The sequence below is a fragment of the Bufo gargarizans genome, chromosome 2 (genome assembly GCF_014858855.1).
Source record: "Bufo gargarizans isolate SCDJY-AF-19 chromosome 2, ASM1485885v1, whole genome shotgun sequence".
Classification (NCBI taxonomy): Eukaryota; Metazoa; Chordata; class Amphibia; order Anura; family Bufonidae; genus Bufo; species Bufo gargarizans.
In genome coordinates, this window is record NC_058081.1 from 571105063 (window position 1) to 571124036 (window position 18974).

The 18974-nt window shown below is 43.9% G+C and overlaps 1 protein-coding gene across 1 annotated transcript in view; it reads right to left on the reverse strand.

The window, feature by feature from the left end:
• Positions 1 to 18974, reverse strand: part of JAM3 (junctional adhesion molecule 3) — a 46818-nt gene that overhangs the window by 4337 nt on the left and 23507 nt on the right. The window contains exons 2-7 of the mRNA XM_044281725.1: positions 14540 to 14605; positions 13876 to 13989; positions 13084 to 13236; positions 8758 to 8960; positions 8568 to 8667; positions 8035 to 8167 (exon numbers count right to left, since the gene is read on the reverse strand). Of these exons, the coding sequence (XP_044137660.1) occupies positions 8035 to 8167; positions 8568 to 8667; positions 8758 to 8960; positions 13084 to 13236; positions 13876 to 13989; positions 14540 to 14605 (769 nt within the window). The remainder of the gene's footprint in view (positions 1 to 8034; positions 8168 to 8567; positions 8668 to 8757; positions 8961 to 13083; positions 13237 to 13875; positions 13990 to 14539; positions 14606 to 18974) is intronic.

Genomic DNA, 18974 nt, shown 5'->3' on the forward strand with positions numbered 1-18974 from the left:
TATGACTGCCTACGTATTATGTGAACTGCACATTTTGTACTCCTCCTTGGCTAAAAATACTCAAAAGAAAGTAAAAAAGTAATGTGACTTCAAGCGGAGAATATTCTGAACTGCTCTGTTACAGTAGATCAATTGAACACCTGCAGATAACGGTAATAATTACAAATGCTTTGCTTTTTCTGCTCTAGTCTGGATATTCCCTTATGATATGCCATAAATATCCGATGGTGCGGTTCCTACCTCTGGGAGCAACGGCTATCTCAAGAACAGGGCATGAATGGACAGCACAATGTTCAGATGGGACAACTACTTTACAGCAAAGTTGAATTTTTGGCAGGAACAGATTTGTCCTTCTTTCCCTCTCCTCTTGGCTCGGCATAACATATGATGAGATGAGTGGCACAAAATGGCCAGCCAGAGGTCACAATAACGCCTGTTCAGGCCACTTTACTCCCAGAGGCTGGAGCCTCCCAGGTCTGGCACAAAGGAAACCCCCCCGCCCCTTCTCCCAGAGAAGCTCCGCCCCTCACTGACATCTCCCTAACCAGGTGCAGCTCCATACTAAACAGCACATTGTGGGTACAGGACCTGTGGCGATGTCACAGTCATGTGATTGGTCACATGTGTGGGAGGAGTTAAGGGAATACATGAGGCTCCGTGTAGGACTGTACGGAAGATGAAGGTTCCTTAGTAGAGCACGTGTATGATATAAAGCAGGGCTATGTAAGTGTAATGATCATATTGTTTTCTGTGTGTAATGTGCATATAGTAGTGCTGTGTGCGTAATGTAATCTAGCAGAGCTATGTATGTAATGGCCATGTATGTAATGATCACGTGGCAGAGCTGTGTGTGTTGTGACCATGTAGCAGGGCTGTGTGTGTAATAGGCATGTATTAGAACTGTGTGTAATGGCTATATAGCAGAGCTGTGTATGAAATGGACATGTGGCAAATCTACCGATCAAGCTTTGTTGTTGGTAAGGAGGTTGCAGATTTGTCAATCTGGGTAGACTACCGGGCCATTTGCTGCACCACTCTGACCGACGTCTATGCAGTGACCCCGCCATCTTCAACCGGTACTGTGGCGACCTGGTGTGGTAAGCAGCCTCTTGTAGCCAATGTGGGCACTAGTAGATCTACTGTATAAGCCCCTGGTGGGGTGACTGGGTCTGAGGTGAATACACAGCAGGAACTGGACAGTTATAGCCAAATAATTACAAAATAATCTGCACTACATACAAAATCACCACATCTTAGTCTATAATGGGGCAACGTCATATGGAAGCACTGTGTATGGCAGTGTTATGTGGGCACTGAGTATCTAGCTCTGTTATGGTGGCAGTGGTCTTACGTTTAGTGTATGATAAAGTGGAAGTCTAAATTTGCCATTTCTGCATGGAAGACATTATAGAGGACTAGTAATTGTTTCCCTGCATAAATAGCAACCTTATAAAATTATGTAGGCCTATGTATAACATATATATGAATTACCGCAAAATTAATACTACTCCTTGGCTAAAAATACTCCTCAAAAATGCTAAGAGGAGTATTTTCACTTTTCTGAGAAAAATGTAGTGCAAACTACAGTGCTCCAGGCAAAAAAAATAAAAAATACCTAGTAGCCATTGGCTCCTGAACTGAAAAATTTAGGAGCCAAATCAAATTTTTAGTCGCCAAATCGAAACCGAATCAAAATTTTGGTATCGTGATCAGATCGGCGTAGGGTTGTTTTGATACCAACATTTTTATTTGCTTCCAACACCAAAAAAAGCTGCGTGCATTTCGCATTTTATGAAACGTTCGGCCCATAATAGAACAGTCCTATCCTATTTTTGGGGTGACAAGGTGACGAAAAAAATAGCAAATGCTCACCGCATACGAGATATTTTTTTATAATTTAATAGTTTGGACAGCGCTATTTAATATGTTTATTTATTTATTGTTTATATATTTAATATGTAAAATTGGGAAAGGGGGGATTTAAACTTAATATTTTAGGGTACTTTCAGACTAGCGTTTTTCGTTTCCGGCATAGAGTTCCGTCCTAGGGGCTCTTTACCAGAAAAGAACTGATCGGGTATATCCCCATGCATTCTGAGTGGAGAGCAATCCGTTCAGGCAAAAGATAAAACGGCATGATGCTACAGTTTTATCTCCGGCGAAAAAAACTGAAGATTTGCCTGAATGCCGAAATGCACCCGCACTAAATCCGGACCCATTCACTTCTATGGGACTGTGCACATAAACGGTGATTTTCACACATCACTTGTGCGTTACGTGAAAATCGCAGCATGCTCTATGATGGGCGTTTTTCACCAACGCAGGCCCCATAGAAGTTAATGAGGCTGCGTGAAGATTGCAAGCATCCGCGAGCAAGTGCGGATGCGGTGCGATTTTCACGCATGGTTGCTAGGATGAAAGTCTATTCACTGTATTATTTTTCCTTATAACATGGTTATAAAGGGAAAATAATAGCATTCTTAATACAGAATGCTTAGTAGAAGGTCAATATAATAAACATTATATACACCCCAGTATAATAAACATTGGTGGCGCAGTGCGCCCCCCCCCCAACACCTCAGTATAATAAACGGTGGCGCAGTGCGCCCCCTCAATATAATAAACATTAGGTGGCGCAGTGCGCCCCCTCAATATAATAAACATTGGTGGCGCTCCTCCAATTGATCGTCTCTTGTTCGTTCTTCAGGACCTGTCAAAGTACCTGTGGTGACATCACTGTGCTCATCACATGATCCATCACTATGGTAATGGACCATGTGATGAGCTCAGCGACATCACCACTGGTCCTGAAGAAAGAACAGGACACCGGCAGCTACGCGATCAATTGGAGGTGGCGAGTTATATATTTAACCCTCATTGGCACTTCCCACCAATGTTTCTTATACTGGGGGGGGCGCACTGCGCCACCAATGTTTATTATACTGGGGTGTTGGGGGGGGCGCACTGCACCACCAATGTAGATAACTGACCTGTTAATACAAATACAGGAGGCGGGTGCCGGAATCAAATAGCACCCGACCTCTGACAGGGAGCTCCAATCAGCGGCAGTTAACCCCTCAGATATTGCACCTGAAGGGTTAACTCAACTGCCGCTGATCGCAGCTTCCTGCCAGAGGTCGGGTGCCGGCTATTTGATTCCGGCACCCGCCTATTTGTATTAACAGGTCAGTTATCTTCATTGGTGGCGCAGTGGCCACAGCCCCTGCCATCTCTCTTCTTATTGGCAGAGGCGGTGGCAGCAGCACAGGGGGAGGGAGACTCCTCCACTGCACTGCTGAGAAGAACATCAGCGGCGGAGCAGAGAACTATCAGCTCCTGTGCCCGTCGCTCTATTCAACGGCAGAGCTGCGGCGGCGTGTATAGTCGCAAATGGATTTGTAAATTCTTAGTTGCATTGGCAACCATTTTGGATGCCATCTGGAGCCGTGCACTATGGGGCCAGCTTTGAAAGACAAACTAATAACCCATGATTTTGTGATGTTCTGTTACTCACCTATCCTGGATCCAGGGCTACACACTGCCACGCCCCTGCCCCTGCCCCCTCTGGCTCCCCTTCACTGTAACAACCCAGTGAACTCTGATGACATCATCCAGCCCAGCTCAAGCTGTGCAGAGCTGGCTGATTTTTTTTTTTGTTTGTTTCCTGTATCCCTGCCCAGCTTTGCTATTCCCACCCTCCAGTTCTGCTACTGAGGCTACAATCTGTGAGACAACTCTGCTATATCAGAGCATACAGTTCGGTTTCTCCAGCACTGCTAACAGTTTTTCTATGCCAGCAACGGTTAACCTCCCTGTTCTGCTACTCCACCATCACCTATCTTTGCTGCTGCAAGATCAGCTCTACCGAATAAGCAGATGATCCAACTCACCAGGTGACAACATAACACTGCCGGGAGTTATTAAAGGGTTTGTCTCACTTCAGCAAATAGCATTTATTATGTAGAGGAAGTGACTACAAGGCACTTACTAATGACTTGTGATTGTCCATATTGCTTCCTTTGCTACATGGATGGATGCATTTTTACATTGCATTTTACACTGCTTGTTTCCATGGTTACGACCACCCCACAATCCATCAGTGGTGGTGGTGCTTGCACACCATAGAAAAAAGTTCCGGCCTCTCTGGTGGGCAGGACCGTGGAAACGCACATAGACAAGTGCTTTTCTCTATAGTGTGCAAGTGTGGCCACCACTGATGGAAAAATGAATCCAGGCAGCAAAGGAAGCAATATGGATAATAACAATACATTAGTTCGTGCCTTGTGTTAACTTCTTCTACATGTCTATATGTGGTGCAGCCGAGGGAGGATTTTGCTGGAGTGTCAAGTATGGATTTTTTTACAGTCCAAAATTGAGTCCTTAAACACAATCTGCAAAAAGGTAAGGTGGTGGACACCTCTAGTTTCTTTCTACCCTACAGCAGAGATATGAGGGAAACAACATTGTGACTACAGCTCTGGAGATGAATATAAGACATGATGTAACTCCAGGTTACTTTAATAGCAAAGAATTCACAAGGTTACATAAGATGTAAAGGTGAATCGATACTTCAAGAATGGCACGCCATCTCAAGATTTGTGTGGTCATAAAACGTCTGAAGGAACAAGGGCATCGTATATAGAAGATTTTACCAAAATCGTCCAAGTCTGTGGCTTTATAAACTCTTGAGGGAGCTGTCTGAAGTTGAATTAAAAAAATCATCACCTAAATTTAAAAAGTTAAAGGGGTTTTCTGGGCTCCTATAGGCGATGCACTGCAGCAACTCGACATAACTATTAGTTTGAATGGAGCTGTGCTTCTGGCCTCATTGCCCTTGGCTACAGCTGATCAGCGGGTCCCAGGTGTCAGACCCCTACCGATCAGATACTGATGACCTATTCTGAGGCTAGGTTTTTAATAATAGGAGCTCAGAAGCCCCCTTTAACCCCTTCTACCCCATGCCAGTTTTCACCTTCCTGCCCAGGCCATTTTTTGCAAATCTGACTATGTGTCACTTTATGTGGTAATAACTTTTGAATGCTTTTATTTATCCAAGCCATTCTGAGACTGTTTTATCTTGACACATTGTACTTCATGACAGTGGTAAATTTGAGTCAATATATTTCACCTAATGTTGAAAAATTCGCAATTTTCTAAATTTAAATTTCTCTGCTTTTAAAACAGAAAGTGATACCTCATAAAATATTTATTACTTAACATTCCCCATATGTCTACGTTATGTTGGCATAATTTTGGAAATGTCATTTAATTTTTGGGGGACGTTAGAAGACTATGAATTTTAGAAGCAATTCTAAAAGTTTTTAAGAAAATTTCCAAAACCCACTTTGTAAGGACCAGTTCAGGTCTGAAGTCACTTTGTGGGGATTACACAATAGAAACCACCCATAAATGACCCCATTGTAGAAACAACACCCCTCAAGTTACTCAAAACTGGGTTTACAAACTTTGTTAACCCTTTAGGTGTTACACAAGAATTAAAGGAATATGGAAATTACATTTCAAAATTTCACTTTTTTGGCAGATTTTCCATTTTATTCAATTTTTTTCTTTAACATATCGAGGGTTAACAGCCAATTAAAACTCAACATTTATTAGGCTACTTTCACACTAGCGCTTGATCGGATCCGATCATATTAATGCAGACGGAGGCTCCGTTCAGTACGGATCCGTCTGCATTAATAACTTAGAAAATTTTCTAAGTGCGCAAGATGCCTGAGCGGATCCGTTCAGACTTTCAATGTAAAGTCAATGGGGGACGGATCCGCTTGAAGATTGAGCCATATGGTGACCTCTTCAAGCGGATCCGTTCCCATTGACTTACATTGTAAGTCTGAACGGATCCGCTCGCCTCCGCACGGCCAGGCGGACAGCTGGGAGGCGAGCGGAGCGGAGGCTGAACGCCGCCAGACTGATGCAGTCTGAGCGGATCCGCTCCATTCAGACTGCATCAGGGCTGGGCGGAGGCGTTCGGGTCCGCTCGTGAGCGCCTTCAAACTGAGCTCACGAGCGGACCGACGAACGCTAGTGTGAAACTAGCCTTACCCTGATTCTGAGGTTTACAGAAACACCCCACATGTGGTTGTAAACTGATGTAAGGGAACATGGCAGGGCGCAGAAGAAAAGGAGTGCCGTATGGTTTTTGGAAGGCAGATTTTGCGGGAATGCCCTTAATGCACCCCTACAGTAGAAACTCCCAAAAGTGACCCCATTTTGGAAACTAGGGGATAAGGTGAAAGTTTTATTGGTACTATTTTTGGGGTACATATGATTTTTAATCGCTCTATTTTACGTTTTTTGTGAGGCAAGGTAACCCAAAAATGGCTGTTTTGGCACTGTTTTTATTTTTTATAACGTTTATCTGACAGGTTAGATCATGTGCTATTTTTATAGAGCAGGTTGTTACGGACGCAGTGATATAAAATACGTCTACTTTCTTTGTTTCAGTTTTACATAATAAAGCATTTTTTGAAAAAATAAATATGTTTGTGTCTTTATTTTCTGAACGCCATTTATTTTTTATTTTTCTGCCAATCGTCTTGGGCTCATTTTTTGCAGGAAGAGTTGTTTTTATTGGTACCATTTTTGGGTACATATGATTTTTTTTATTATTCATTATTACAATTTATGAGGCAAGGTGAACAAAAAATTGGTTGTTTTGGCACAGTTTTTATTTATTTAGTTTTACAGTGTTCACCTGAGGGGGTTAGGTCAGGTGGTATTTTTATAGAGCAGATCATTATTGACGTGGAAATACCTAATATATATATATATACTTTTTCTTATTTATTTAAGTTTTACACAATAATAGCATTTTTGAAACAAACAATAGTTTATTTATTTTTTGGTTGATTGTCTTATGTAGGGGCTCTTTTTTGAGGGGTGAGGTGACCATTTGGGGGAGCATACGCCTTTTTGATCGCTTGGTGTTTCACTTTGTGATGCAAGGTGACAAAAATAGAATTTTTTTTAAACAGATTTTATTTATGTTACGATGTTTATCGGACAAGGTGGATCATGTGATATATTTATAGAGTCGGTCGTTATGGACGCAACGATACCTATTATGTGTGTTTTCTTTTTTCTTCATATAAAATCAGTGGAAAGGGGCTTTTTTTTTTTACTTGAAATGTTATTTTTATTTAAACTTTTTTTTTTTTTTTAACTTGATTTCTGTCCCACTCTGGGACTTTACTTTTGGGGGTCTGATCCCCTCTGCAATGCATTACAATACATCTGTATTGTAATGCATTGCCTGTTAGTGGATTACACTGAGTAATACACTAACAGGTTGCCTAGGAGACCAAGCCTGAGGCTGGATCTCCTGGGCACCTGTAGAAGGCAGGTCCCGATGCCGTGCAAGGCATCGGGCTGCCTTCTCACCCATCAGGTCCCCGCCACAGCAGCGCAGGGACTCGATGGGCTCCCTCACCCGCCGCAAATCCCCTCTCTAATTGCGGCATAGAAGGGGTTAATCCGCCGACATGGGCTTGTACAGCAATGCCGGCGGATACAGCAGGGGTCCGGCTACCAAGGACTGCCGGGCCCCTGCAGTGATTGGGCGTGCACCACTCCGCTGCCCGCCCGATCACCATGACGTAATAGTACGTCAAAATGCGGGAATGCACTTGCCGCCATGACGTACTATTACGTCATATGTCGGGAAGGGGTTAAATGTGGAATGTTCATTTACCAAGAAAGCTGCCATCCTTTTCTATAGTAAAGCTTTGCATGTTTAGGGCCCTTTCAGACAAGAGCGTAGTACTCGCAGCGAGGCACCCAGCCTGAACTTCCAGCACTGCCGTGGTCACATAGCATTATATTAAGTTATGATGCTATGTAACCCTTACAGTTCTGGAATGTATTGGAGAACAGTGACAGCATTATGTCAGTGTCAGAAGAGCCAACACTAGCCCTGTGATCCTAAATTCAGACCCCTGGTAACTAATCTGTGCATTTAGGGAAAGCCTTTAAAACAAATATCAGTTAAGAAACATTTAATAAGTTGTTTCAAACCTTTGACCATTGGGCCTGCTGTTGTTTGTAAAGTAACCTTTCCGATAGGCGCAGCAGATGCCAACTGTGATGAGGACAAGCACCAGTATCACAACCAGGATTCCTCCAACAATGCCACCAATATTCAAGTCATCTAAAGAAAGATAAAAAACAACCAAAAATAACTTACTCTAGTGAAAAGACCTAAAAAAACAATAATAGTAAGGGTGGAAACAAAGTTATCAGAGACTCCAAATCACATGAGAGCGGTTTATAAATTAAATGGCATTTTTACACGGGGTGATGCCTGTATGACCGATCATTCTGAATCACTGCATAGTGTTAACAAGTCCAACAACTGAACATCAATTTGCTCATTTTTAATTGATCGCATCTTGTTTGTCGTCAGCACATCACCAAGTAGAAATCAGCATCTGCCGGACACTTGTCATGTAAACTATATGCCATACAGTCGACTGGTGCTAGTTATGGGCAATTTGTGAAAAGAGAGGATTCATGAAAAGTGCTAACAGGGTTTAGGACTGTGAACCTACAAACTTCTAGAAGCTGTGATTCACACCAGGCAGAACCTGCTGCATTGGTGGCACTACAGTAATACTGTCCCATGTCTCCTTTGTTCACTGCAGCAAACATCTGAGATAAAGAAAGGGAAAAAATAAAATAAAGTAAGTGATCAGTGTCACAGGGGCCCCGTCTCAATGTCAAAAGCAGGCAGTCACTCACCAAGGTACCGGTATTAGTATTGACAGTGAATGAGGAATTCAGGAACTTTGGATTGGTCTTGGAGTCCACAGGCAGTGCGTCACCGTTACGGTACCAACTATAAACAGAACTGGGGTATCCCTCTTTTTCTTGGCAATACAGAGCAGCAGATTTTCCCACAGGCACAGATTTGGGCACTCTGCACTGGGGAATCACAGGCTTCACTATAAAAAAAAAAAAAGAATTAACGAGAAAGAGATTATAATTTAGCAGATGGAAAAGCTAGAGGAAGAGACAGTTATGCATCAACTAGAAACAGATGTCTACAGTCAGGACTCTCCCCGTCCTTTTCTTCAGAAAATGACATATTGTTTAAATCAGATTTTTAGTACACTTACTACATTTTTTTTTTTTATGAAGAAGATAAAAAACCTTGAAATTTCAGTCTTCCCCCTGGTTACTAAAGCACACAGTGTAATCTCACACTTCCAGTCTGCCCAGCAAAGCTGACGTGAGCTGCAGATGGCAGGAGATTCAATCACAGATCTCTGCTGGAGACCTAGATAAGTCAGTCTGGTAAGGGGATGTTCACACGACCATGTCGAAATCCACAGCGTATCCCACAGCTGAAACCACTGTGGGTTCTACTGTGGCATGTTCAGGTCCATTGAACGGAGCTAAATTGTGAAAAAGCTTTGGCCGAGGCTTTCTAAGATGTCTGTGCAGAAAACACACGTGGACACGTACAATCTTGCTGTGGTCTGGAAAACTGCACGAGAAAAATCCTCGGCCGTGTAAACTGTGGTGCATGCTACCACTGAAAATAATGGGAAGCAGTTTCAGATCAGGTTTTTGGCTCTGAATCCGCACTGAAACCCATGCCAGAAATCTGTTGTGTGAACATAGCCCAATACTCACAGGTAAGTTTGTGTATGTAACATCACTGGTCCCTGCCACAGGGGCTGTGCTCCATCACTTCCCGAAGACTGTAATAATCTAGGACATTTCTCTGACTGTCATAGTCCACAGGATAGGGGAGAACTATCAGATCGTTGGGGGTCCTACCGCTGGGACCCTCACCAATCTGTGGACAGGGCATAATTTTTACCTACCAGTATACCCCTTTAATTATAGAAAGAGCAGAGGTTTAAATGTATAAATTACTGAATCTTTTTCCACAAAATTATATATCAATCTGATCAGCTCCTCTTGTTCTTTAACATACTGCCTGGAGATTGCATTCGTTCAGGACAGGTCTTTAAATATCAGAGCGATGGGAGTCCAACACTTGGCACCCCCATCAATCAGTAGTTCCCTGCAGCTTTAGGCCACATTCGCGTTTTGTACGGATCCGTCATGGATCTGCCAGACGGATCCGTTCAGATAATACAAACGTCTGCATCAGTTCTGAACGGATCAGTTTGTATTATCTGTAACATAGCCATGACGGATCAGTCTTGAACACCATTGAAAGTCAATGGGGGACGGATCCATTTTCTATTGTGCCATATTGTGTCAGTGAAAATGGATCCGTCCCCATTGACTTACATTGTGTGTCAGAACGGATCCGTTTGGCTCAGTTTCGTCAGACGGACACCAAAACGATGCAAGCAGCGTTTTTGTGTCCGTCTCCAAAGCGGAATGGAGACAGAATAGAGGCAAACTGATGCATTCTGAGCGGATCCTTATCCATTCAGAATGCATTAAGGGCAAAACTGATCCGTTTTGGACCGCTTGTGAGAGCCCTGAACGGATCTCACAAACGGAAACCAAAACGGCAGTGTGAAAGTAGCCTTAGGTGCCGGTGCCAGAACTTTGAAAGGAGGCAGAAGCACAGCTCCGTTCAAAGCATAGTGGCCTTGCTGGGTTGCTGCAGCACAGCTCCCATTTACTTGAATGGAAGATGCCACTTTCAGACTAAAAAGTATGCATATTTTTGATTGCTTATTTTCATATGTAAAATGGAAGAAGGGTGTGATTAGAATTTTTAATAATTTTTTTTTATATATTTTTAAAAACTTTTAAAAATATTATTTTTAGTCACCCTAGGGATCTGAACATGCAATCATTTGATTGCTTATACCATAGACTGCAATAGTTTGCTATCACAGTCTATGGGGATTCTACAGCAAACCAGATAGCGCTAAACCGTCAGCGCAATTGTTTAATGCGCCTCCAAGGGTCACTCCTGGGTTAAAAATGATAATGGCTGGAGAAAAACTGAAATACCAGGTTGGATTGCAAAAGACCTCTAGGGTCAATTCCCATCGACTCAATGACTGGGTTTTTACAATACAGTGTAATATGTTACACAAGTCAATTTCGTAGAAATACAAATGAATGAATACATTACAGATAAGCAAACATACATCACTGTCTGACACGCAGGGTTCACAAAGTATATGGGAAATTCCAGCATAAGATAAAGATGGATAAATAATTGGACATCTGGAAACTTGCTTTATTTAACACATGCCAAAGATATAGATAACAAAGATGGAGGGGGGCAGACGATTATCTGCCACAGAACGACCTTGAAAGGCAACACTGAACTAAGGGAGTGACTTACCGGTTTGTCAGAGGCCCAGAAACACATTAAGGGACATATATCAACCTATTGACACCACTATTGTGGCGTAAATAAATCATAGGTGTTTTCATGTAAGTTTGCATTAAAGCATAATGTATTGCAAAAAAAAAAAGTCTGACTCAGAATCTGAGATGCACAAAGCCTCTTAAAAAAAAGTAGGCTGTACATTGGGAAAGATAACAGCAACAGGCTGTGACAGGTTAGAGAGGTGATAACATGAAGAAAAGTTCCTGAATCCCGCCGTGGACACTGGAGACTACACAACTGGGGCAAGTGACAGCACCAGGTTGTGACTGGTAAGAGGAATAATAACATGAAGAAAAAAAACTTGGATGTCCCTCGCAACCCCCAGGGTCAGTGGAAGTTTAAGCAGTGGGCAGATGATAGGTAGGCCTCGACCTGTCTTCCTGTCACTAGCCGTATTCTCCACCTCCTAAGGCTACTTTCACACTAGCGTTCGGGGCTCCACTTGCGAGTTCCGTTTAAAGGCTCTCACAAGCGGCCCCGAACGCATCCGTACGGCCCTAATGCATTCTGAGTGGATGCGGATCCGCTCAGAATGCATCAGTCTGGCACCGTTTGTCCTCCACTCAGCAGGCGGACACCCGAACGCGCGTGCGGAGGCAAACAGATCCGTCCAAACTTACAATGTAAGTCAATGGGGACGGATCCGTTTGAAGTTGACACAATATGGCTCAATTTCAAACGGATCTGTCCCCCATTGACTTTCAATGTAAAGTCTGGACGGATCCCATCGTCTGCATTATAGGAGCGGATCCGTTTGTGCAGACACCAGACAGATCTGCTGTGAACGCAAGTGTGAAAGTAGCCTTACATACACACAGCACAAGTAAGGCCGGGTTCACATCACCACTTAGATTTCCTCATCTGTCAGAAAAACAGGGGGAAAAAACGGATCCTTTATTTTGAGCATCAGTTGTGATCTGTTTGTGTCACTTCTGTCAGAGATCAGCTATGTTTGACAGCAGAAAGTACTCCGATCTCTGACAGAATTGACACAAACTGATCATAACTCATGCTCAAAATAAAGGATCCGTGTTTTGTTTTATTTTAAATTTTATGTTTGTCTGACGGATCAGAAGAACGGAACGCTAAACAGCGACATGAACCGGGCCTAAGAAAACTTTCAGCTGCTTCCCGACTTCAGACAAGTGCTCCGCCTAGAATATTGCACCGTTTGAAAGCCAAGATTCAAGGCTTGGATAGGATACTAAAATCTAAGGGCTGTTTCACACGAACGGATGCCGTGCGTGACATCCTCTCCGTGAATGACAGCCAAGACCCGATGCGAACTGCAGAAGCACGGAGCACTAACATGACTGATAATGCTCCGTGCCTCTCTATGATTTCTTTACTACGAAATCACAGTGACAACTTTATCTCATTGTGATTTCGTAGTAAAGAGGTCACAGAGAGGCACGGAGCATTATCAGTCATGTTACTGCTCCGTGCTTCTGCTGTCCGCATCGGGTCTTGGCTGTCATTCACGGAGCGGATGTCACGCACGGCATCCACTCGTGTGAAACAGCCCTAAGCCTTGTGATGTGCCTGCAAGGGTTCAGATTGTAAATAAGCAAAAGAGAAGTAAAGTGAGAATTACTGCAGTGAACCAGGACTACAGACAATGCAAACAATAAGTAAAGAGCAGCGGAGGGAGCAAAGAAATGCATGTACAGCAATTCCCTAATACAATAACCCAGAATTAGGGTTAGCCAGCTATGTATAGGGGTCTTCACCTGTCACGGTCAGGGTGATAGTGATTTCTGCAAACCTCTTCAGATCATCAGCTGCTGCAACTTCACAGCGATACTTCCCGTTGTCTGTCCGCTTGGTATTGGAAATGACCAGTGAACTGCTACCCTTGATTTCAGCCCGATCTTTCAGGTCTCCTAACAAAAAGAGAAAATTTTTATTTCAGCTATGAGAAGTGGAGGAGTCTTGGGTTCTAGCTGGGGGGTTAAAGAGAATCTGTCACCACATACCCTGAAATAAATCCAGCTGACATGGGAGATGTGCGCTTGGCTGAATCCAACCCCATTTGTCCCATGTTGATTGGTTGTCCCAATTCAGACATATAAACAATTATAAGTTATGCAAAGTAAGTGCAATGATTGCGTTGCTGTTGTACCCGGAGGTCCAGTCAGTTTCTGTGCCGGCCGTGCCCTCTCACGCTGAGTGACAGGGTCAGGCAGTGAAGAGGTAATTGCACCTGTCCCTGAAATCTCATGGCTGCGCATGCATCATCTCTTTGGATGATTGGCGCACTCGCTGTACAGTACTGAGGCTTACCAGGTGGATGGATGCATGCGAAGTACAGGTTCCATCTGCCTGGTGGAACTCAGTACTGTACAGTGCGTATGCAGATCAAAGGGGCACATGTATCTCAGAGCGGGTGGGGAAAGTGCACATCTCCAAAGCCAGCAGGATTTATTTAAAAGGTATGTGGTGACAGATTCCCTTTAAGTCACCAATGAATGGAATAACCTGTAAAAATGAATGTGGAAAATAGATAAGCTGTACAAACAAACCTTGAATCACACCATCAAAATAGACATAAGAGGTGCCAGTGTTATTGATCTTCTTCCACTCAATGCGCGGGTTGCCTGTGTTAGTTTGTTTGATCACACACGACAGCTCCACCCCTGGTGAGACATAGAGAAAGAGGTCTCAGTGGACGGATCAGGTGCAGTAACCCCCCAACAGTCATGATGAGAGGATTCTATTTCTTTTGTGTGTGCTATAGAAACTGACTTAAAAATCCCAAGAGGAAAAAAAAATAAAAAAATCACTACAGACCAAGCTAAAATGGGGACTGACCTGTACGCAGATTGAGCTTGGGCAGGCGCAGACCCGTACACAGATCAGGCTAGTGATGGAGCAGATCTGTGCACAGAATCTAGGCTGAGGCCAAACCAATATCCAGACCGAACTAGAGTATATACCTGCATGCAAACCAGTCTAGAGCCAACGCAGAGCTTTATGCAGACTGATCTAGAGGGGGCGCACATCTGTACGCGGACTGAGCTACAGCATGCGATGACCTGTAGGCAGACCGAGTGCCCTGTGCTCAGAATCATCTATGGCAAGTGGCAACCAGTACGCAGACCAATCTAGAGTGAGTGCTAAGGCATCTACATGAGGGCAGTTCTGGGATCTTGTAGCTTTGCCAAGGATCAGAAGTGATGTTCTTACTCTGAAATTCCTGCACTTCTGGATTTGTATTGGAGGAATACAAGTCCACCGTCATCACTGTGCAACCTGCAAGTAAATACAAAAGATGTTAGGGATCGGATCATATCAAACCAAAAAAGTATCTGCAAAAATCACACAGGAGAAGCTATCCAAACCAAGTGCCATACCCAGCACACAGTACAGAGGCGGTACTGTTGCATACATTAGGGGAACATACAGAAAATGAGAAATAGTACTGAGCAGTATGTAAATACTACTTGGTACTAGATACCAAGAATCACACCCAGCATACAGGATAAGGCCTCATGCACACGACCGTTGTGTGCATCCGTGGCCGTTGTGCCGTTTTCATTTTTTTTTTCACGGACCCATTGACTTTCAATGGATCCGTGGAAAAATCGGAAAATGCACCGTTTTGCAGCCGAGACCGTGATCCGTGTATCCTGTCCGTCAAAAAAATATGACCTGTCCGTGAACGGACAACGGTTCACGGACCCATTCAAGTCAATGGGTCCGTGAAAGAACACGGATGCACACAAGATTGGCATCCGTGATCCGTGGCCGTAGGTTACTTTCATACAGACGGATCCGAAGATCCGTCTGCATAAAAGCTTTTTCAGAGCTGAGTTTTCAAGTTTTCACTTCGTGAAAACTCAGATCCGACAGTATATTCTAACACAGAGGCGTTCCCACAGTGATGGGGACGCTTCTAGTTAGACTATACTAAAAGAACTGTGTACATGACTGCCAGGCAGAAGGGGAGGGGGGGGGGGGGGGGGGGGGGCGACCGCACTGGACAACAAAGAGTTAACTACAGGGGAGGGAGGGGGGGCCGGCCGCACTGGCCACCAATGAGTTAAAAACGGGGTGTTCTTTTAGTTAAAAACAGTTGTTTTAGCATATTCTAACCTGAAGCGTCCCCATCACCATGGGAACGCCTGTGTTAGAATATACTGTCGGATTTGAGTTTCACGATCTAACTCATATCCGACAGTATAAACGGACAGGATCCGTCCCCATTGACTTGCATTGTAATTCAGGACGGATCCGTTTGGCTCCGCACGGCCTGGCGGACACCAAAACAACTTTTTTTTCATGTCCGTGGATCCTTCAAAAATCAAGGAAGACCCAAGGAGGAAAAAACGGTCACGGATCACGGACCTACAGACCCCGTTTTTGCGGACCGTAAAAAAAAAACGGTCGTGTGCATGAGGCCTAAGAGAAGTGGTACTGTGCAGTGTCTGTTATGGATCATTAAGACAAAATGGATACTTGCTCTGAATAAGAGCAGATACTGAGGATTACACACAGGATACAGGACAGGAGAAGTGGTACTGTGCAGTGTCCATATATACAGAATAAGAGCAGATACTGAGAATTATACCCAGTATACAGGTTAGGAGAAGTGGTACTGTGCAGTGTATATATATACAGAATAAGAGCAGATACTGAGGACTACACCCAGTATACAGGACAAGAGAAGTGGTACTGTGCAGAGTACCAAACATACAGGTCATGATCGGAAAAAAGGGGCATATTCAGAATACAGAAATGGTACTGTTAGCTAAGCCTAACATCTGGCTGCTCCGGTTCACTGGTGAGTGTGTGCACTATCTAGAGTTTATTAATTTTTTTTAGCCCAGGGCCATTTTCCTTGTTTACATGAGTTTATCTTTTTTGTAGAAAAAAAAAAGAAATTCAGATCACGTAACAGTGGGGAACAGAATGGCACATTCCAGAAGAGCCAGACTTTTTTCTAAAGAGGACATCACTCCAGTAACTGCATAGGGGCTGTGGGTAAGTCCAGTTCAGAGACACAAGAACCATCAAAGTGTCCACTGTACGGTCAACACTCAAATCACATAGTTTAAGGGCTCGTTCACACGACCATTGGTGTCCCCCGTGCCCATGCTGTGAACCGCAAATTGTGGTGCGCATCTCTGGTGGCTGGGACCATAGGAGTGCACATAGGCCAACGCTTTTTCCTATATTGTGCAAGCACGACCACCACTGATGGATTGCAGGGTGGTCTGTAACCATGGAAACGAGCAGTCTATAATGTGATGGAAAAATGAATCCAGTTGAATTAAAGCTGGACAACCTCTTTAAGGATACTTTCACACTTGCGGCACAGTGATCTGGCAAGCAATTCCGTCGCCAGCAAAATGTAGGAAGGACAGATCCGGCATTCCGGTATTTTGAATGGCGGATCCGGCACTAATACATTCCTATGGAAAAAAAATGCCGGATCTGGCATTCAGGCAAGTCTTCAGTTTTTTTGGCCGGAAATAAAACCGTAGCGTGCTGCGGTTTTATCTTTTGCCTGATCAGTCAAAATGACTGAACTGAAGACATCCTGCTCTCCATTCAGAATGCATGGGGAGAAAACTGATCAGTTCTTTCCCAGAATTGAGCCCCTAGGACGGAACTCTGTCCCGGAAAAGAAAAACACTAGTGTAAAAGTACCCTAATGCTATAGGCAAAAGGAGCCAACTTCAGTTATTTTGTGATCCAGAAATATGAACTTTCACAGCTGTGACTTGAAAACAAACCAAATTAGCACATTTCTAACTGTATTTCGAGGTTGTGTCAAGCCATAGATAAACCAAGGGAAGCAGATGACAGGGTTGTCATTCCCCTCACTTCGCTCCATCAATCTGACTGGAGCACTAGACACCAGCTCCTCTGGACCCTGTAGTACCTGGCAGTTTCTTAAGCATTCCTGCTCTTGGCCAACGAGACAGTTATGAGGCAGGAGCCTGGGGGAAGGGATCCCGTCAGCTGTCTTCTCTGATGTAGAGCTGGAATCCCTCATCTGTCCGAGGCACTGACGCAGGCATTATAGTGCAGAAGGCTGCTATCAGGGGCCATAATGAATACATTTGTGTGTGGAAATGTCAGGCGCGTTCCCTGGAGAGCTGTGATCCAGCTCCAACATCTCACATTCTCTACATGAAAGCTGTGTCAAATGACTGTACAAGAACGAAGATAGAAAAGTCCAGACCTGCAAATGTCCTACTAGTCACAGGATTCCTCCGATACACAAAGAAGCCAAACGCTATTTCACACGAGCGAGCCCGCTGCAGGAATCACGCTCCGCGTGCGATCCTCACTTCTGGGCACTGCTCAAGTTTAGCAGAAGCGCATGGCCATTATAATGCTATATACCTCTGAAGCCCTGGCTGCCATGGTGAGCTCCCTGCTGCTGTGTGTACTATCCACATGTGAGCGGGGACAGTGTGAGGTTCTACTCACCCTGATAGAGCTCTATTAGGGGGAATAGGACAAGGGTTCTAGCCCCTAAGGGGGCTAATAGTAAATAAAAAGTAAAAAAAAAAAAAAAAAACACCAAAATACTAAAAGTATTCCCAATTTTACATATAAAATTTACAAACAATAAAAAATAAACATATTACATATCGCCATGCCCGAAAAAGTGGGATTAAAATATGAAAAAAATATTTCCTATGCGGTGAACGCTGTAACAGAAAAAAATATATATCAAAACCACGCGATTCGCCATTTTTTTGTCACCTTGTCGTCTATTATGGGCCAGACGTTCCATGATATATGGAATGCACGCTGCTTTTTTGGCGTTTTATTTTTTTCGCATGGTATAGAGTATCACAATACTTTTTTATGGTATTGAAATCGAATCAAAATTTGGGTATCATGACAATCCTAGTGTGCATGAGCCCTAAATGTGGACCATGGACTGTTACTAGAAAGTATCTAGATGCTAACAATGGAATGATACAGGCCTGGACTGGTGACACCCATGATGACCAAAGGCCATTGTGATGAATTGGGGAAGTCTGGGGGCAGTCAGCCGTGCATCCTATTCACTGGAGATCCCTCCATTCAATTATAAATCCCATACCCTAAAAGCCCAGCATAACTAAGGGGGTCATTAACCACTGTGTGCATAGAATTAACCCAAAACACACCCTGAATAAGTCCCTGTATTCACCACAGAGGAAGCCTGGAGTTCAGAGATAAGAGAACATGCTAAATGCAGATTCCCTGTAAAGCTGCAGAGTTCTTGGCTTCTATATATGGATAAAAAGATATTTTTCCATCTCACACATAGAAAACTGTTTACAGTATATGAAATACAGTAGTTGCATTGACCCACAAGTTAAATCGGCAACCTTCAGCCACTGTTGGACTGGGGTTCCTGGGGGCCCACCAGAGGAATTTTTTTTCGAGGCCCAACCCCTACATCGTCAATAGAGTTTAATGGGTTTTGAACCACAGAAATGCCTCTGAAGGCAGCCAAATGGGCGTTTTCTCTTAGGGCCCACTATGATAACAGAATCTGGGCCGCACCTCTGGTGGGCCAGTCCGATCCTGTATGGTGCTATACTTCATCTTCCACACAGCACGGTTAGGGTCCGGCCACACGGTCAGGTTTCCCGATGCAGTTTTGGAAGCC